The sequence below is a fragment of the Oncorhynchus tshawytscha genome, linkage group LG15, assembly GCF_018296145.1.
Source record: "Oncorhynchus tshawytscha isolate Ot180627B linkage group LG15, Otsh_v2.0, whole genome shotgun sequence".
Lineage (NCBI taxonomy): Eukaryota > Metazoa > Chordata > Actinopteri > Salmoniformes > Salmonidae > Oncorhynchus > Oncorhynchus tshawytscha.
The window spans coordinates 3778868-3794837 of NC_056443.1; the positions used below are offsets into that span (position 1 = coordinate 3778868).

Genomic DNA, 15970 nt, shown 5'->3' on the forward strand with positions numbered 1-15970 from the left:
TGAGAGCATGAAACTTTACTTCAAAAAGTCCCTCTGTACGAGTGCATTTTAAAGTGTTTTCCTTTAGAGCTCTTCAAACAGGGAGAGAGGAGCGGACAGGAGAGGAGAGGATGGCCGAACAGGGAATGAGATAGAGGAGGAGAGAGTGAAAGAAGGGGGAGAGCTTAGAGAACCCCCCTGCTGAAAGCAAAATGGAATAAACCAAAGGAACATTTACTGAGGCCTAGCCTACTGATGTCGACATTTCTCAGACTGCATGGAAAACCCTGTGGGAAAACCCATTGTTTTATTTCAACACTCAGTAGTGGCTGTCTCTTTGCTCTATACCAGTGGTTCCCAAACCTTTTATAGTCCCGTACTCCTTCAAACATTCAACCTCCAGCTGTGTACCCCCTCTAGCACCAGGGTCAGCGCAATCTCAAATGTTGTTTTTTCCATCATTGTAGGCCTGCCACACACACACACTATACGATACATTTATTAAACAGAAGAATGAGTGTGAGTTTTTATCACAACCCGGCCCATATAGGACCAGGGACCAAGTAATAATAATCAATAATTATGCTCTTTATTTAACCATCCTTCATACAACACCTTATTTGTTCATCGAAAATTGAATAACTCACCACAGGTTAATGAGAAGGGTGTGCTTGAATGGATGCACATAACTCTGCAATGTTGGGTTGTATTGGAGAGAGTCTCAGTCTTAAATCATTTTCCACACACAGTCTGTGCCTGTATTTAGTTTTCATGCTAGTGAGGACCGAGAATCCACTCTCACATAGGTACTGGTTGCAAAGGGCATCAGTGTCTTAACAACGCGATTTGCCAAGGCAGGATACTCTGAGCGCAGCCCAATCCAGAAATCTGTCAGTGGCTTCTGATTCAATTCCATTTTCACAGAACCGCTTGATGTAATTTCAATGAGGCTCTCTTGTTCAGATATCGGTAAGTGGACTGGAGGCAAGGCATGAAAGGGATAACGAATCCAGTTGTTTGTGTCATCCGTTTCGGGAAAGTACCTGTGTAATTGCGCACCCAACTCACTCAGGTGCTTCGCTATATTACATTTGATATTGTTAGGTTCTAATTTTTAAAATAACTCACAGAGTAAATAACTCGCAGACACTAGAGAAGCTTAAAGTTTAATTCTTCCCAAAGGGTCGACACAGCTGTATTCAGAGAAAGACATGTTTCCACCACTACAAGTATATATACTCCACTTCAGACACTCCTCCTTCTCTCCAATCCTTACATCTTATGGTTCCACTGGAAGACGAAGTGATAGAGTAATAATCCGTTCTGTCTCCCTTAAGGTGACCTGACCTGACCTCAACCCCCTTGATGTCTCATCCAAAGCTCTCCACCCATATGCCCTATCACACTCGCGTGACTCCCTCCCATCCACCCAGCACATTCCATAGCCACTCTGTCTTTCCACAGAGAACCATTAACTTATGACATAAAAAACATTCTCTTTCACACCTTTATATACTATGCTTCTGATCAGTCATGTCTTTAGTATATCAATGTTCAAAGTTGACCCCAAATCCAACAATATTGTCCATAACCTTGAGTTCATTTGCAAACAAAATAATTATACAATGATGGAAAGACCTGTGTGTTGTCCTTGCTAATACAGAGAGAGAAGAGCTCCAGCTTCTTAATCATTTTGTCCCGCACATTGAATATAGACGTGGAGAGTCCCTGTAATCCTACAATTAAGTCCCTGTAATCCTAGATTCAGATCATTCAGGTGAGAAAAACCATCACCCAGATAGGCCAGTCGTGTGAGAAACTCGTCATCTTGCAAGCGGTCAGACAAGTGAAATGATGGTCAGTAAAGAAAAAACTTTAAGCTCGTCTCTCAATTCAAAAAAACGTGTCAATACTTTTCCCCTTGATAACCAGCGCAATTCTTTATGTTGTATAAGCGTTGCATGGTCGCTGCCCATATCACAATGCAGAAAATACACGAGAGTTCAGGGGCCTTGCTTTAACAAAGTTAACCGTTTTCACATTCCCTTGGCAGCAAGAGCCTCTCGGTGGATGCTGCAGTGTACCCAAGTGGCATCGGGAGAAACTACTTGCATGCGCATTACCACTCCACTATGTCTCCCTGTCATGGCTTTTGCGCTATCAGTACAGATACCAACACATCTTGACCACCAAAATCCATTTTATGTCACAAAGCTGTCCAGTACTTTAAAAATATCCCCTCCTGTTGTCTTGGTTTCAAGTGGTATGCAGAAGAGGATGTCTTCCTTAATTGACCCCCCATAAACTTGACAGACATATACCAGTAGCTGTGTCAAGTACGCCACGTCTGTTGACTCATCCAGCTGTAACGCATAGAATACACTGGCTTGTATGCGAAGCAGTAATTGTTTCAAAACATCTCCCGCCATGTTACTGATGCGTTGTTTGATGAAGTCATTGTCTGTATAGTTTTTTTGGCCTTTTCCCCCAGCATTGTCCCAGCCATATCTGCGGCAACAGGAAGAATTAAGTCCTCCACACTAGTATGGGGCTTGCCTGTCCTAGCCACTCGGTAGCTCACCATATAAGACACTTCTAACCCCTTCTTATTAATGGTATCTGTTGCTTTTATACATGTCTTACTACTCAAAAGTAATCTTTATTCTCGGTCAAAAAAATTGGCATGTTTTGTTTCTAAATGTCTGCGCAAGAGTGAAGGTTTATTGAGATGTGAGATAGTACTTTTGCACATATTACACACTGTGGCTGAGGAAAGGTACTACTCCCAATATAAGTGAACCCCAATCAATATACAGTCGTGGCCAAAAGTTTTGAGAATGACAAATATTAATTTCCACAAAGTTTGCTGCTTCAGTATCTTTAGATATTTTTGTCAGATGTTACTTTGGAATCCTGAAGTATAATTACAAGCATTTCATAAGTGTCAAAGGCTTTTTATTGAAAATTACATGAAATTGATGCAAAGAGCCAATATTTTCAGTGTTGACCCTTCTTTTTCAAGCCCTCTGCAATCAGCCCTGGCATGCTGTCAATTAACATCTGGGCCACATCCTGACTGATGGCAGCCCATTCTTGCATGAACAATGCTTGGAGTTTGTCAGAATTTGTGGGGTTTTGTTTGTCCACCCGCCTCTTGAGGATTGACCACAAGTTCTCAATGGGATTAAGGTCTGGGGAGTTTACTGGCCATGGACCCAAAATATTGATGTTTTGTTCCCCCAGCCACTTAGTTAGGCAAAATTGTGAGTGAGCCCACTCCCTTGGCTGAGAAGCAACCCCACACATGAATGGTCTCAGGATGCTTTGCTGTTGACCTGACACAGGACTGATAGTAGCACTCACCCTTGTCTTCTCCGGACAAGCTTTTTTCCAGATGCCCCAAACAATCGGAAAGGGTATTCATCAGAGAAAATGACTTTACCCCAGTCCTCAGCAGTCCAATCCCTGTACCTTTTGCAAAATATCAGTCTGTCCCTGATGTTTTTCCTGGAGAGAAGTGGCTTCTTTGCTGCCCTTCTTGACACCAGGCCATCCTCCAAAAGTCTTCGCCTCACTGTGCGTGCAGATGCACTTACACTTGCCTGCTGCCATTCCTGAGCAAGCTCTGTACATGGTGGTGCCCCAATCCCTGGACTTTCTTGGGCACCCTAAAGCCTTCTTCACAACAATTGAACCGCTCTCCTTGAAGTTCTTGATGATCCGATAAATAGTTGATTTAGGTGCAATCTTACTGGCAGCAATATCCTTGCCTGTGAAGCCCTTTTTGTGTAAAATGATGACGGCACGTGTTTCCTTGGAGGTAACCAGAGCAAGAACAATGATTCCAAGCACCACCCTCCTTTTGAAGCTTCCAGTCTGTTATTCGAACTCAATCAGCATGACAGAGTGATCTCCAGCCTTGTCCTCGTCAACACTCACACCTGTGTTATCAAGAGAATCATTGACATGATGTCAGCTGTTCCTTTTGTGGCAGGGCTGAAATGCAGTGGAAATGTTTTGGGGGGATTCAGTTCATTTGCATGGTAAAGAGGGACTTTGCAATTAATTGCAATTCATCTGATCACGCTTCATAACATTCTGGAGGATATGCAAATCACCATCATTCAAACTGAGGCAGTAGACTTTGTGAAAATTTACATTTGTGTCATTCTCAAAACTTTTGGCCACGACTCTAGTTCTCATCATATTTGCGCCTCTTTGATGGTCCTACATCCCTGTCTGTTGTTCGGTGCTTTCCCGGGTAAGGGGGCAGTAGCTCTTTGGCTGCATCAGATTCACAACTGTCAGTGTCCATGCTAGCTGGGCTAACAACAAATGTAGAATTACTGATGCTAGCATTGAATGTGCTCATGGAAGCAGAACAACTTGTGTCTGCGACAGGTGCAGGTGTAGTAGTGCTGGTAGTAGCAGTACTACCAGTAGAACTGGTATGTGTCTCTATGGACTGTTTGAAAATGGACTGTTTTTTAAAATTATTTAAATGTCAATCACATTTTTATTTGGCGTACCCCCGACGACATTGCCAGGGATACGCGTACCCCAGTTTGGAATACCTGTTTGGGAATACCTACCTCTATACCATTATAATTGTCACTAATGTAAGGTCAATTGACCTTGGGACAAGGGATGTACTCTAAAACACTATACCACATTTAACACTGGAGCTCCTTCAGATGTATCCTTCCTTAGGCTTCCTGGGAGTTGACAGCTCCTCTACAGCAGTGTTTAGACTGAGTGTTGGCCCTATAAAGAGAGCACAAATTGTTACAGTGACAAAGGGGCCCTTCTCTTCAGCGCTGCAGGCTAATGGACAGCACAACTCTCTCTCTCTCTCTCTCTCTCTCCCAGATCCATGGAATCATTGCTCCCACGCTACTAATTGACAGGGGCTGTGCTTAGTGAAAAGAGAGTCTTCTGGAGTTTAGCATTTAAAACACATTTACTGCCCACACACATAAAAACATACTCACTGCTGTGTGTGTGTGTGTGTGCGTGTGCGTGCGGGTATGTATGTGTAAGCGTGCTTCTGCGTGTGTTGCATGCATGTGCTCTACACAAGCCCTTTTCAGCCAAAAACAGTGACATTGAAACGAACAGTTGGAATCTAGAGATATTGGCTGCCTGCAGTGTGGTGTTATGTGTATCTCCGAAGCTCTGCTGAAGACACAGACAGACAGACTGCCTGCCTAGCTCTGAAGCTCTGCTGAAGACACAGACAGACTGCCTGCCTAGCTCTGAAGCTCTGCTGAAGACACAGACAGACTGCCTGCCTAGCTCTGAAGACAGACAGACAGACTGCCTGCCTAGCTCTGAAGCTCTGCTGAAGACACAGACAGACAGACTGCCTGCCTAGCTCTGAAGCTCTGCTGAAGACACAGACAGACAGACTGCCTGCCTAGCTCTGAAGCTCTGCTGAAGACACAGACAGACAGACTGCCTGCCTAGCTCTGAAGCTCAGGTGGTTTTAATAGAAGGGTGTTTCATTAGATGGAGTGGTGCGTGGCAGAAATACATGGCAGGACTTTGATCTGTGTGGTGTTTTTCTGTGTGTGGAGCTCAGTGGAGGTGAGAACATGAACCAGCCTCTTTCATATTTAATGAGTGAAGATGGGGCTAAGGAAGGGAGAGGAGAGGAGCACTGAGAGGAGATATTCCCTAGGGCTGTCAACCCACTCCTAGCAGACTCACATATCAGTCACAGCACATGTTAGTGAGTTCGTTTTTGTGGCTGGTGGGGGCAGGGTGTGGTGTGTGTGTGTGGGGGGGGGGGTTCCGTTTGTTGAATAGTATATGTGTGTGAGTAAAAGGAAGAGACATATGGCTTGCATGTGCTTGTATTGATTTATTGTGACTTACTGTGCATGTGTATGACAATGGAGCCAGGGATGTTAATATGAAGGACTCACAAAAAATGTGTGTGTCCAAGTTCTTGCGATTGTGTATGTGTGTATGTGTGTATGTGTGTGTGTTCATTTTATTTTTTACTTCACCTTTATTTAACTAGGTAGGCAAGTTCAGAACAAGTTCTCATTTACAATTGTGACCTGGCCAAGATAAAGCAAAGCAGTTCGACACACAACGACACAGAGTTACACATGGAGTAAAACAAACATACAGTCGATAATACAGTAGAAACAAGTCTATATACGATGTGAGCAAATGAGGTGAGATAAGTAAATGCAAAAAAGGCCATGGTGGCAAAGTAAATACAATATAGCAGGTAAAACACTGGAATGGTAGATTTGCAGTGGAAGAATGTGCAAAGTAGAAATAGTGGGGTGCAAAGGAGCAAAAAAAATCAAATTAAATAAATACAGTAGGGAAAGAGGTAGTTGTTTGGGCTAAATTATAGGTGGGCTATGTACAGGTGCAGTAATCTGTGAGCTGCTTTGACAGCTGGTGCTTAAAGCTAGTGAGGGAGATAAGCGTTTCCAGTTTCAAAGATTTCTGTAGTTCGTTCCAGTCATTGGCAGCAGAGGACTGGAAGGAGAGGCGGCCAAAGAAAGAATTGGTTTTGGGGGTGACCAGAGAGAGGTAGGTGTGTGTGTGTGTGTGTGTGTGTGTGTGTGTGTGTGTGTGTGTGTGTGTGTGTGTGTGTGTGTGTGTGTGTGTGTGTGTGTGTGTGTGTGTGTGTGTGTGTGTGTGTGTGTGTGTGTGTGTGTGTGTGTGTGTGTGTGTGTGTCCAAGCCTATTTCTGAATCATCATGGAGGTCCTGAGAGCCTGTGGACGGTACATTATCACCCCATTCTGACTGATATTTGTGGTCAGGAGATATTATCTCTACTCTCCTGATTAGCCCAGCACTGTCGCTCTCTCTCTCTCTCTCTCTGATTAGAGCGGCTCTCACTCTGGACCAGCCTCAGTACCACCACACTGGTCACAACCTCATAGCCTTAAATGGAATCAGGCTCAGTCAATGGACCAGTCCCCCTGGTCAGTGTGGTGTGACAAGGGGAGAGGGAGAATGAGAAAGAGAAAGGGGAGAGAGAGAGGCAGAACAATCCTGTCAGACATGAATGATGGGAGGAGGTCAGGGTTGGGGAGAGATCCACTTTGATCACAAAGAACAAACACAGTGTGCTGAACCTACTGTATACCCCTGGTGAAATAGAGAGGGAGGGAGGCTGATCAAACAATTCCCTGATGAAGGTGCACTTGGAGTGGAGGTTGGGTTAGTGACTTATGTAGTGTGAGTCAGCTTTAGCCCAAGTACTTAGCCACATAGATAGTTACTTTCAGCCATATTGAGTGTACCCACGAGTGTTCCAGTAAAGTTGATGTGGTGTGAGGGGCTTTACCATTCTAGTAATTATATTTCTATGGACACAGCTCCCTCCACCCTCTATATTGTGAGTTACAAATCAGTTTCACATTGAGTTTTCCTGGTTAGGTCATGAAGTGTCCCTAGGCCTAGTCATATTATATCTGTATTTATAACTAGGCTTGGGCAGTATACCATATATATCATATACCGGGCTATTTTGAAATATCCTCTGGAGGGTTTTTCAATACCGTTGAAACTAATTCTTTGATGTATTTTTTATCAATTTTTACAGCAACTTTTTTTTTCTCCACAATTTTCGATCTCGCCTCATCACTGCAACTCCCCAATGAGCTCGAGAGAGGAGAAGGTGGAGTCATGCGTCCTCCGAAACATGACCTGCCAAACCGCGCTCCTTAACATCTGCCAGCTTAACCCGGAAACCAGCCGCACCAATGTGTCGGAGGAAACATTGTTCATCTGGCGGCCGGGGTCAGCCCGCAGGCAAGTTAAGCCTCACCGGCCAAACCCTCCCCAAACCGGGATGACTCTGGGCCAATTGTGCGTCGTCCTTTGGGACTCCCGGCCACGGCTGGTTGTGGCACAGCCCGAATGAACCCGGGTCTGTAGTAACTCCTAAGACTGCTGCGCCACCTGGGAGGCCCTACCTCATCTTTTTTTAAATGATGAGTCACTCACTGTTGTGCAGCACATACTAGGTGATCTATATCCTGATATATGTAGTTACACTATGGAATTCACAACTAAATGTTTGCCAGCTAGATATCTAATAACTATTAAGTTAACTTTCTAAAATGTGCTAAAGCTGTGCAGTTGTGCATTTGGTTTGCTAACTTAGTAGCTAGTTATCTAGCTAGCTAGCTAGCTAGCTAAGTGGTTAGCTTCTTGCAATCAAGCTCCTCTTGGTAACAGCAGATAATTCCCTCCTTGATCAAGAGTCAACATTTGTTTTGTGTGTGCAGCAAATTTTGAGTAGCATTTTTGAGTTACTTGTATAACTTTATCAGCTGGGATGTCTGTCCTGCAAATAGCTTATGTCAGAGACTGTATAAAATCGTTAGCATTTAGCTAGCATTCGCTATGAGATTTTACATGTAATTGTTAGCATTGCTAACCAGTATTATCGAATATCCCAGGATGGAACAAGGTCGGTATGAAGGTATGAATCCCTGGATACCGCCCAAGCCTATTTATAATACTTCCCACGATGCCACAGTGGTGGCTCATCATATCAGAGTAGAAACAATGTGTAGGAACACCTGCACCATCAACACCGACATGACTGAAGTTATGACATTCTACGTTCCACTCAAATGTTTATTTTGGTCCATGACAGTTGACAGCTACTGTGTTAGATCCACAGTCAGTCTATTCTGAGACCCTAATGTAATGGTGTAATGTGTTTCAGTTAAATATTGTGTGGGCTAAGGGGCCCAGGAGCTATGTACGTGCTCCAGATACAAACATTTAAACTATATCCAAACATCGCTGGCTTCATAACTGAATATTTACAACATAGAAAGGATGGCAGGACATGAATATTTAAAATCACCCCAATTCAAACCACTCCATCTATCAGTGTGTTTGGTGTAGTGTGAGAGTTCAGGAGATGGTTGGGGTAGACCTGTGGGGCCATATTGACAATGATTAAGTAACCTTTGGCCCGCTGCTTGAGAAACAGCCATTCTCCTTCACACTCATGAATTTTGGATCTGAATTTTGATTGCAAATGCTGATGGGGTTATCATGTGTCTTGTCGCTTAAGTTTGTCCAAATGTTTTGACAGTGTTTGCAAGTCTGGAGGCTCATAGACCTCACCAAGTATTCAGTAACTGGCACAGTTACCATAGAGCATAATAAATCATTTTCAGATTTAGCGTAGTCAATTAAGATTTTATAATTAACCTCAAATTCTCTGTAATAAATGACCATACAATAATGTTGTGATCAAAATTGCCTGATGAATATATTGTTCTGTGAATCGACATGCTGTCCCCCGGCCTGTTGACGGACTAGTATGTTGTTGTGCTTGTCTCTTCCACAGAGCTGCCGTATGGCTGGGAGAAGATCGATGACCCTATTTACGGAAGCTACTATGTGGAGTAAGTCTGGACTCACTGCTTTAATATTTAATGACTATTTTGATTTCCAGTTTAACCAAGTTGAATTCTTCCCAAAGGGTCGACACAGCTGTATTCAGACAAAGACATGTTTCCACCACTACAAGTATATATACTCCACTTCAGACACTCCTCCTTCTCTCCAATCCTTACATCTTATGGTTCCACAGGAAGACGAAGTGAGAGAGTAATAAACCGTTCTGTCTCCCTTAATTAAGGTGACCTGACCTGACCTCAACCCCTCCTTCACCTAATCCACAGATGTCCATCAGCTTCCCCTATAGCAATCCTGTGACCTCCTCCCGTCCACCCAACACATTCCAAAGCCATCTGTCTTTCCACAGAGAACCATTAACCTCTGACATAAAAACCAGTCTCTTCCACTCCTTTACATACTATGCTTATGCGTATAGCAATGTTCAAAGTTTATCCCGAATCCAACACGGTGTTGCCCCGTGTTATGTTTCCACTGTCCTGTGTTTGTCAGAGTCATTAACACTGTACAGGGCTGTGGCCAGGTACCTGTGTACCTGTTTACATGCGCAAGTTTATGTGTGTGCTCCTGTGTGTGTGTGTGTGTGTGTGTGTGTGTGTGTGTGTGTGTGTGTGTGTGTGTGTGCGCGCCATCTTTGTGTAATGTGATGCAATGGTGAGGTGTCTCTGTCTTCTCTATTGAACCAAATGTACCCTTCCTATTCTGGACGTGTCCTTTCTCCTGCTGGATGCGCACTAGTTCCCCTAGTCCAGGGAGAGGAGAGGAGGTCTATTTATAGCCTGGCTGGAGAGGGAGTTTGGCTGGCTGGCCGTGTTCTATTCTCTATCCCCAAGAAAGACCAGAACACTATGCCTGCCTTGCCTACACTCCCTCTCTCCCTCTGCCATGTAGAAATCCCATATCCCCAGGCAACCACTGAGCCATCGCACGCACACTAGCGCCATACCTGACCCTGCCAAGTCCAATAATTATGTCTCACTGCCTGGCTGTACCGTTGAGTTAACCTAATATCTCATGAAGAAACAGAGGATGTGTAGGCCGCTGTTCACTGTTTGTACCTACAGAAGCATTATTCCTCCAGTCTCGCACCGTCCAGGAGGGCACGTCGAAATGATGATTAATTACTTCACACTTTCAAAATTACAGTATTTATAATTATTGACTAAATTGACACTGACAGAATGTTTCAAGAAAATACACTCACGGAGTCATCTTTTTTCGTGAACCCACTCCAGAAATACTAAATGATTCCTAATGCTGATTACAGGAAGCTGCTGATTTCAGTAGAATGGGACCTAATTGGGCGTTTGTTCATTTTTTTCTTAGCCAAGCCATCCTGCAGCTCCATTACATAATACTAGGGATACTAAGGCTATTGAATTAATCATCGTAGCACAGCTCTGTGCATCCAGCTCTTTACAGAGGGAGAGAGGAAGAGGATGAGGAGGTGGATACTACAGAGAGCACAGTGGAATGTTATACCTTTCTTTCTCTGTAGCCACATAAACAGACGGACACAGTTTGAGAACCCAGTCTTGGAAGCCAAGAGGAGAGTCCAGCAACACCAACAAATGCAAGAGCAGGGTCTGTCCTCGCTGCCCCTACCTACTATCTACAGAGGTAAGGCACCGTCTACCTCTACCCAATGTGTTAAATGTTTGTGAATGATTCTTGTGTGTAGATGTTTTTAGCTCTAGGGAAATGTCTGTCATCTTTGTGTGTGTGTGTACAACTCTCACAACTCTCTTTTCTTTGCTAACACTTTGCTAACACTTCGCTAACACCAGCTTCTCTGTTCAGCACACATTTACCACCCCACTAAGTTCATCGAGGCTGTCTGAGGTAAAACATGCTGTGTAGGTTGAGAGGGTTTGTCTCCGTGTTAAATTGGCCTCTGTGAGTGAAGGGGTTTGTCTCCATGGTTACCCATCCTGTACGCTGCAAAGTGAAGGCTCTCTCTCCCCCTAAGTGACAGCAGAGAGGGTAAAAAATGAATATTTCCACACATATAAACAAGGAGATAAAAAGGAAGTTTACTTGTGAGAGCATCAGACATTGAGTGGACTACTTTATCTCTGTCACAGTGGTAGAGGAGGTCCCACTCTCCGCCACGTTACCCAGAGCCACCCTGGCCCACATCGGCCCTGCCCCGGAGCGCTGCCAGAGCCTCAGCGACCTCTCCCAGTCCCTCCCCCCGGGCCACCGGGTGTCGCTGTTGGGCCTGCACACCCACACACCCCCTGCCTCCATCACCAACTCCCCACTGCGGCGCCCCCACCATGCGCGGAGGGATACGTCGTGCTGCCCACACCTGCACCTCCACCAGTCGCTTCACGCCTTTGTGGTAGAGCCGGCTGCTGTGGGTTGTAGCCCCCTGTGGTGCTCTCTCAGTAAGTAGGGCAGTGAGTAGTAATACAGGCTTGTTCTTCTTCTGCCTGCACTGAGCTGCCGCGCTCTCTTTTCAAAGCATGCCTGCTTCCCCGGCAGACCCACGCTGGATCCCTCCTCGTCTCAGGCTCTCGACTCGCTGCTCGACATGTTTGATGGCGCTACACTACGTTGTGTCTTCCCCTCCTTACGTCTGGCGGCAGGCAGCAGAAACTGTAAACACCCTGCTCTATGTCTGGACGCCTGACAACAAACGTTGGCTTTAAGCAAACAGATAGAGACGGGTGTGTGCCCCCTACTTGCCTTCCAAGGTGAACGGAGGGGAGATTGAATTGAGTGTGGCAAACCCTCGTTGGCTGAGTTTTCCCCTTTGCTGTGCCAGAGACTATTTCATGAATCCTGGCCTTCCACCTTTTGGTTCCCTGAGCATTGTTTTTTTGGGCGGATGAAACGAGCTCATGATTCTTCAGTGTTCCAACTCCCAACAGCATGTTGTTCCAGAATGTGAAGATCTCTCACCTGCTTCCCCTCACCCCTCAGAGAAGGGAAATATACCAAGCTACTCCCATGGATGCTGATTATTCCTTGATTTTCTGCACTGTGTTTTTGCTCCAGCCTCTGAGTGTGTATTCAGCTAACAGAACCCTGGCGTAGGATGGGAGTGGAAGTGATGATCGTTTACATGGCTGTAGACGTTCAGTGGAAGGTCCTTGGCTGGGGCAGCTTGGAGCTGGAGCAAACACCGTCCCACCTGCATACGTCAGCACCCACCCCTCACTGTTCTAACCCTGCCTACCTCTCCACCTACCCAGAGAGTATCTCTGTGTTCATGCAGCCCCTCCACCAAACAAGCCTCACCTCTACCATCCTATTGAATGATAAAATGGCCTTGCATCAGCATTTGTGGTGCATCATGCTCGCATTGTCAAGGTCTAAGTATGATGTATGTGTGTATATTGTTTATTTATTGTGTGTGTGTATATTGTTTATTGATTGTGTGTGTGTGTCCCTGCACACTTGTACTCGTGTGTGTTGTGTCTGCCTGCCTGCGTGCCTGTCTGTCCGTCCCTCCGTCTGTGTGTGTGTGTGTATGTGTGCGTTCTCCCTTACAGAGAAGCCCCTGTTCACTCGGGACGCCACCCAGCTGAAGGGCAGCTTCCTGTCCACGGCCCTGCAGAAGAGCAACATGGGTTTTGGCTTCACCATCATCGGAGGAGACGAGCCAGATGAGTTCCTGCAGGTTAAGAGTGTCATACCTGACGGCCCCGCTGCACAGGATGGAAAGATGGACACAGGTAAAACTGACCTCGTCTGAAAGATGGACACAGGTAAAACTGACCTCGTCTGAAAGATGGACACAGGTAAAACTGAGCTAGTCTGAAAGATGGACACAGGTAAAACTGACCTCGTCTGAAAGATGGACACAGGTAAAACTGACCTCGTCTGAAAGATGGACACAGGTAAAACTGAGCTAGTCTGAAAGATGGACACAGGTCAAACTGAGCTAGTCTGAAAGATGGACACAGGTCAAACTGAGCTAGTCTGAAAGATGGACACAGGTCAAACTGAACTAGTCTGAAAGATGGACACAGGTCAAACTGAACTAGTCTGAAAGATGGACACAGGTCAAACTGAACTAGTCTGAAAGATGGACACAGGTCAAACTGAACTAGTCTGAAAGATGGACACAGGTCAAACTGAACTAGTCTGAAAGATGGACACAGGTAAAACTGAGCTAGTCTGAAAGATGGACACAGGTAAAACTGAGCTAGTCTGAAAGATGGACACAGGTAAAACTGACCTCGTCTGAAAGATGGACACAGGTCAAACTGAGCTAGTCTGAAAGATGGACACAGGTCAAACTGAGCTAGTCTGAAAGATAGACACAGGTCAAACTGAACTAGTCTGAAAGATGGACACAGGTCAAACTGAGCTAGTCTGAAAGATGGACACAGGTCAAACTGAGCTAGTCTGAAAGATGGACACAGGTCAAACTGAGCTAGTCTGAAAGATAGACACAGGTCAAACTGAACTAGTCTGAAAGATGGACACAGGTCAAACTGAGCTAGTCTGAAAGATGGACACAGGTCAAACTGAACTAGTCTGAAAGATGGACACAGGTCAAACTGAACTAGTCTGAAAGATGAACACACTCTGACACAAAGGGAGCCATGGACTAGTCTCTGTCTCTATGGTGGTGACCCAGCAGGAGAGCTCATCTCTCTCTCTCTCTCTCTCTCTCTCTCTCTCTCTCTCTCTCTCTCTCTCTCTCTCTCTCTCTCTCTCTGTAGAGGTTACCCAGCAGGAGAGCTCATCTCTCTCTCTCTCTCTCTCTCTCTCTCTCTCTCTCTCTCTCGCTCTGTCTCTCTGTGTGGGGTGCAGTGTGTGTGCAAACTTGCCTGCAAGCCTGTTGGGTGCGTATGAGTGTGTGTGTGTGTATGCGCATGTGTGTGCGCGTGTGTGCCTGCGAGGCTGTGTTTGTCCATTAATCACTGTAAGGATTTTCTGAATACCATAACTCCTGGCCCTACCTGTGCTCCCCGGGCTGCGTGGGACACACACACACACACACACACACTGAGAAACTGGCCAACTGCACTAAAAGTCATCAGGGGAATATAACTCTGGAAGTCATGTGAACGCTCTCTGCATGGCCCTGTGTATTTATAAACTACTCTGCATGGCCCTGTGTATTTATAAACTATTCTGCATGGCCCTGTGTATTTATAAACTACTCTGCATGGCCCTGTGTATTTATAAACTACTCTGCATGGCCCTGTGTATTGATAAACTACTCTGCATGGCCCTGTGTATTTATAAACTACTCTGCATGGCCCTGTGTATTTATAAACTACTCTGCATGGCCCTGTGTATTTATAAACTACTCTGCATGGCCCTGTGTATTGATAAACTACTCTGCATGGCCCTGTGTATTTATAAACTACTCTGCATGGCCCTGTGTATTTATAAACTACTCTGCATGGCCCTGTGTATTTATAAACTATTCTGCATGGCCCTGTGTATTGATAAACTACTCTGCATGGCCCTGTGTATTGATAAACTACTCTGCATGGCCCTGTGTATTGATAAACTACTCTGCATGGCCCTGTGTATTTATAAACTACTCTGCATGGCCCTGTGTATTTATAAACTACTCTGCATGGCCCTGTGTATTGATAAACTACTCTGCATGGCCCTGTGTATTGATAAACTACTCTGCATGGCCCTGTGTATTGATAAACTACTCTGCATGGCCCTGTGTATTTATAAACTACTCTGCATGGCCCTGTGTATTTATAAACTACTCTGCATGGCCCTGTGTATTGATAAACTACTCTGCATGGCCCTGTGTATTGATAAACTACTCTGCATGGCCCTGTGTATTTATAAACTACTCTGCATGGCCCTGTGTATTTATAAACTTTTCTGCATGGCCCTGTGTATTTATAAACTACTCTGCATGGCCCAGTGTATTTATAAACTACTCTGCATGGCCCTGTGTATTGATAAACTACTCTGCATGGCCCTGTGTATTGATAAACTACTCTGCATGGCCCTGTGTATTTATAAACTATTCTGCATGGCCCTGTGTATTTATAAACTACTCTGCATGGCCCTGTGTATTTATAAACTACTCTGCATGGCCCTGTGTATTGATAAACTACTCTGCATGGCCCTGTGTATTGATAAACTACTCTGCATGGCCCTGTGTATTGATAAACTACTCTGCATGGCCCTGTGTATTTATAAACTACTCTGCATGGCCCTGTGTATTGATAAACTACTCTGCATGGCCCTGTGTATTTATAAACTACTCTGCATGGCCCTGTGTATTTATAAACTACTCTGCATGGCCCTGTGTATATATAAACTACTCTGCATGGCCCTGTGTATTGATAAACTACTCTGCATGGCCCTGTGTATTGATAAACTACTCTGCATGGCCCTGTGTATTTATAAACTACTCTGCATGGCCCTGTGTATTGATAAACTACTCTGCATTACTGGGCTGGACCAAGTGCAGTATTTTTCCTGACTCATTCATCAGTGCCTTGACCTGGTTGTACTGTACTATACTGTAGTATACTGTACTGTACTATACGGTAGTGTACTGTACTATACTGTAGTATACTGTACTGTACTATACTGTAGTATACTGTACTGTACTATACTGTAGTATACTG

The 15970-nt window shown here is 45.0% G+C and overlaps 1 protein-coding gene across 8 annotated transcripts in view; it reads left to right on the forward strand.

The window, feature by feature from the left end:
* LOC112236291 (membrane-associated guanylate kinase, WW and PDZ domain-containing protein 2-like) overlaps window positions 1-15970 on the forward strand; it is a 288293-nt gene that overhangs the window by 218864 nt on the left and 53459 nt on the right. For all 8 annotated transcript variants that reach the window (XM_042297937.1, XM_042297938.1, XM_042297931.1 and 5 more), the window contains 3 exons: window positions 9328-9385; window positions 10897-11018; window positions 12899-13081. In XM_042297937.1, the coding sequence (XP_042153871.1) occupies window positions 9328-9385; window positions 10897-11018; window positions 12899-13081 (363 nt within the window). The remainder of the gene's footprint in view (window positions 1-9327; window positions 9386-10896; window positions 11019-12898; window positions 13082-15970) is intronic.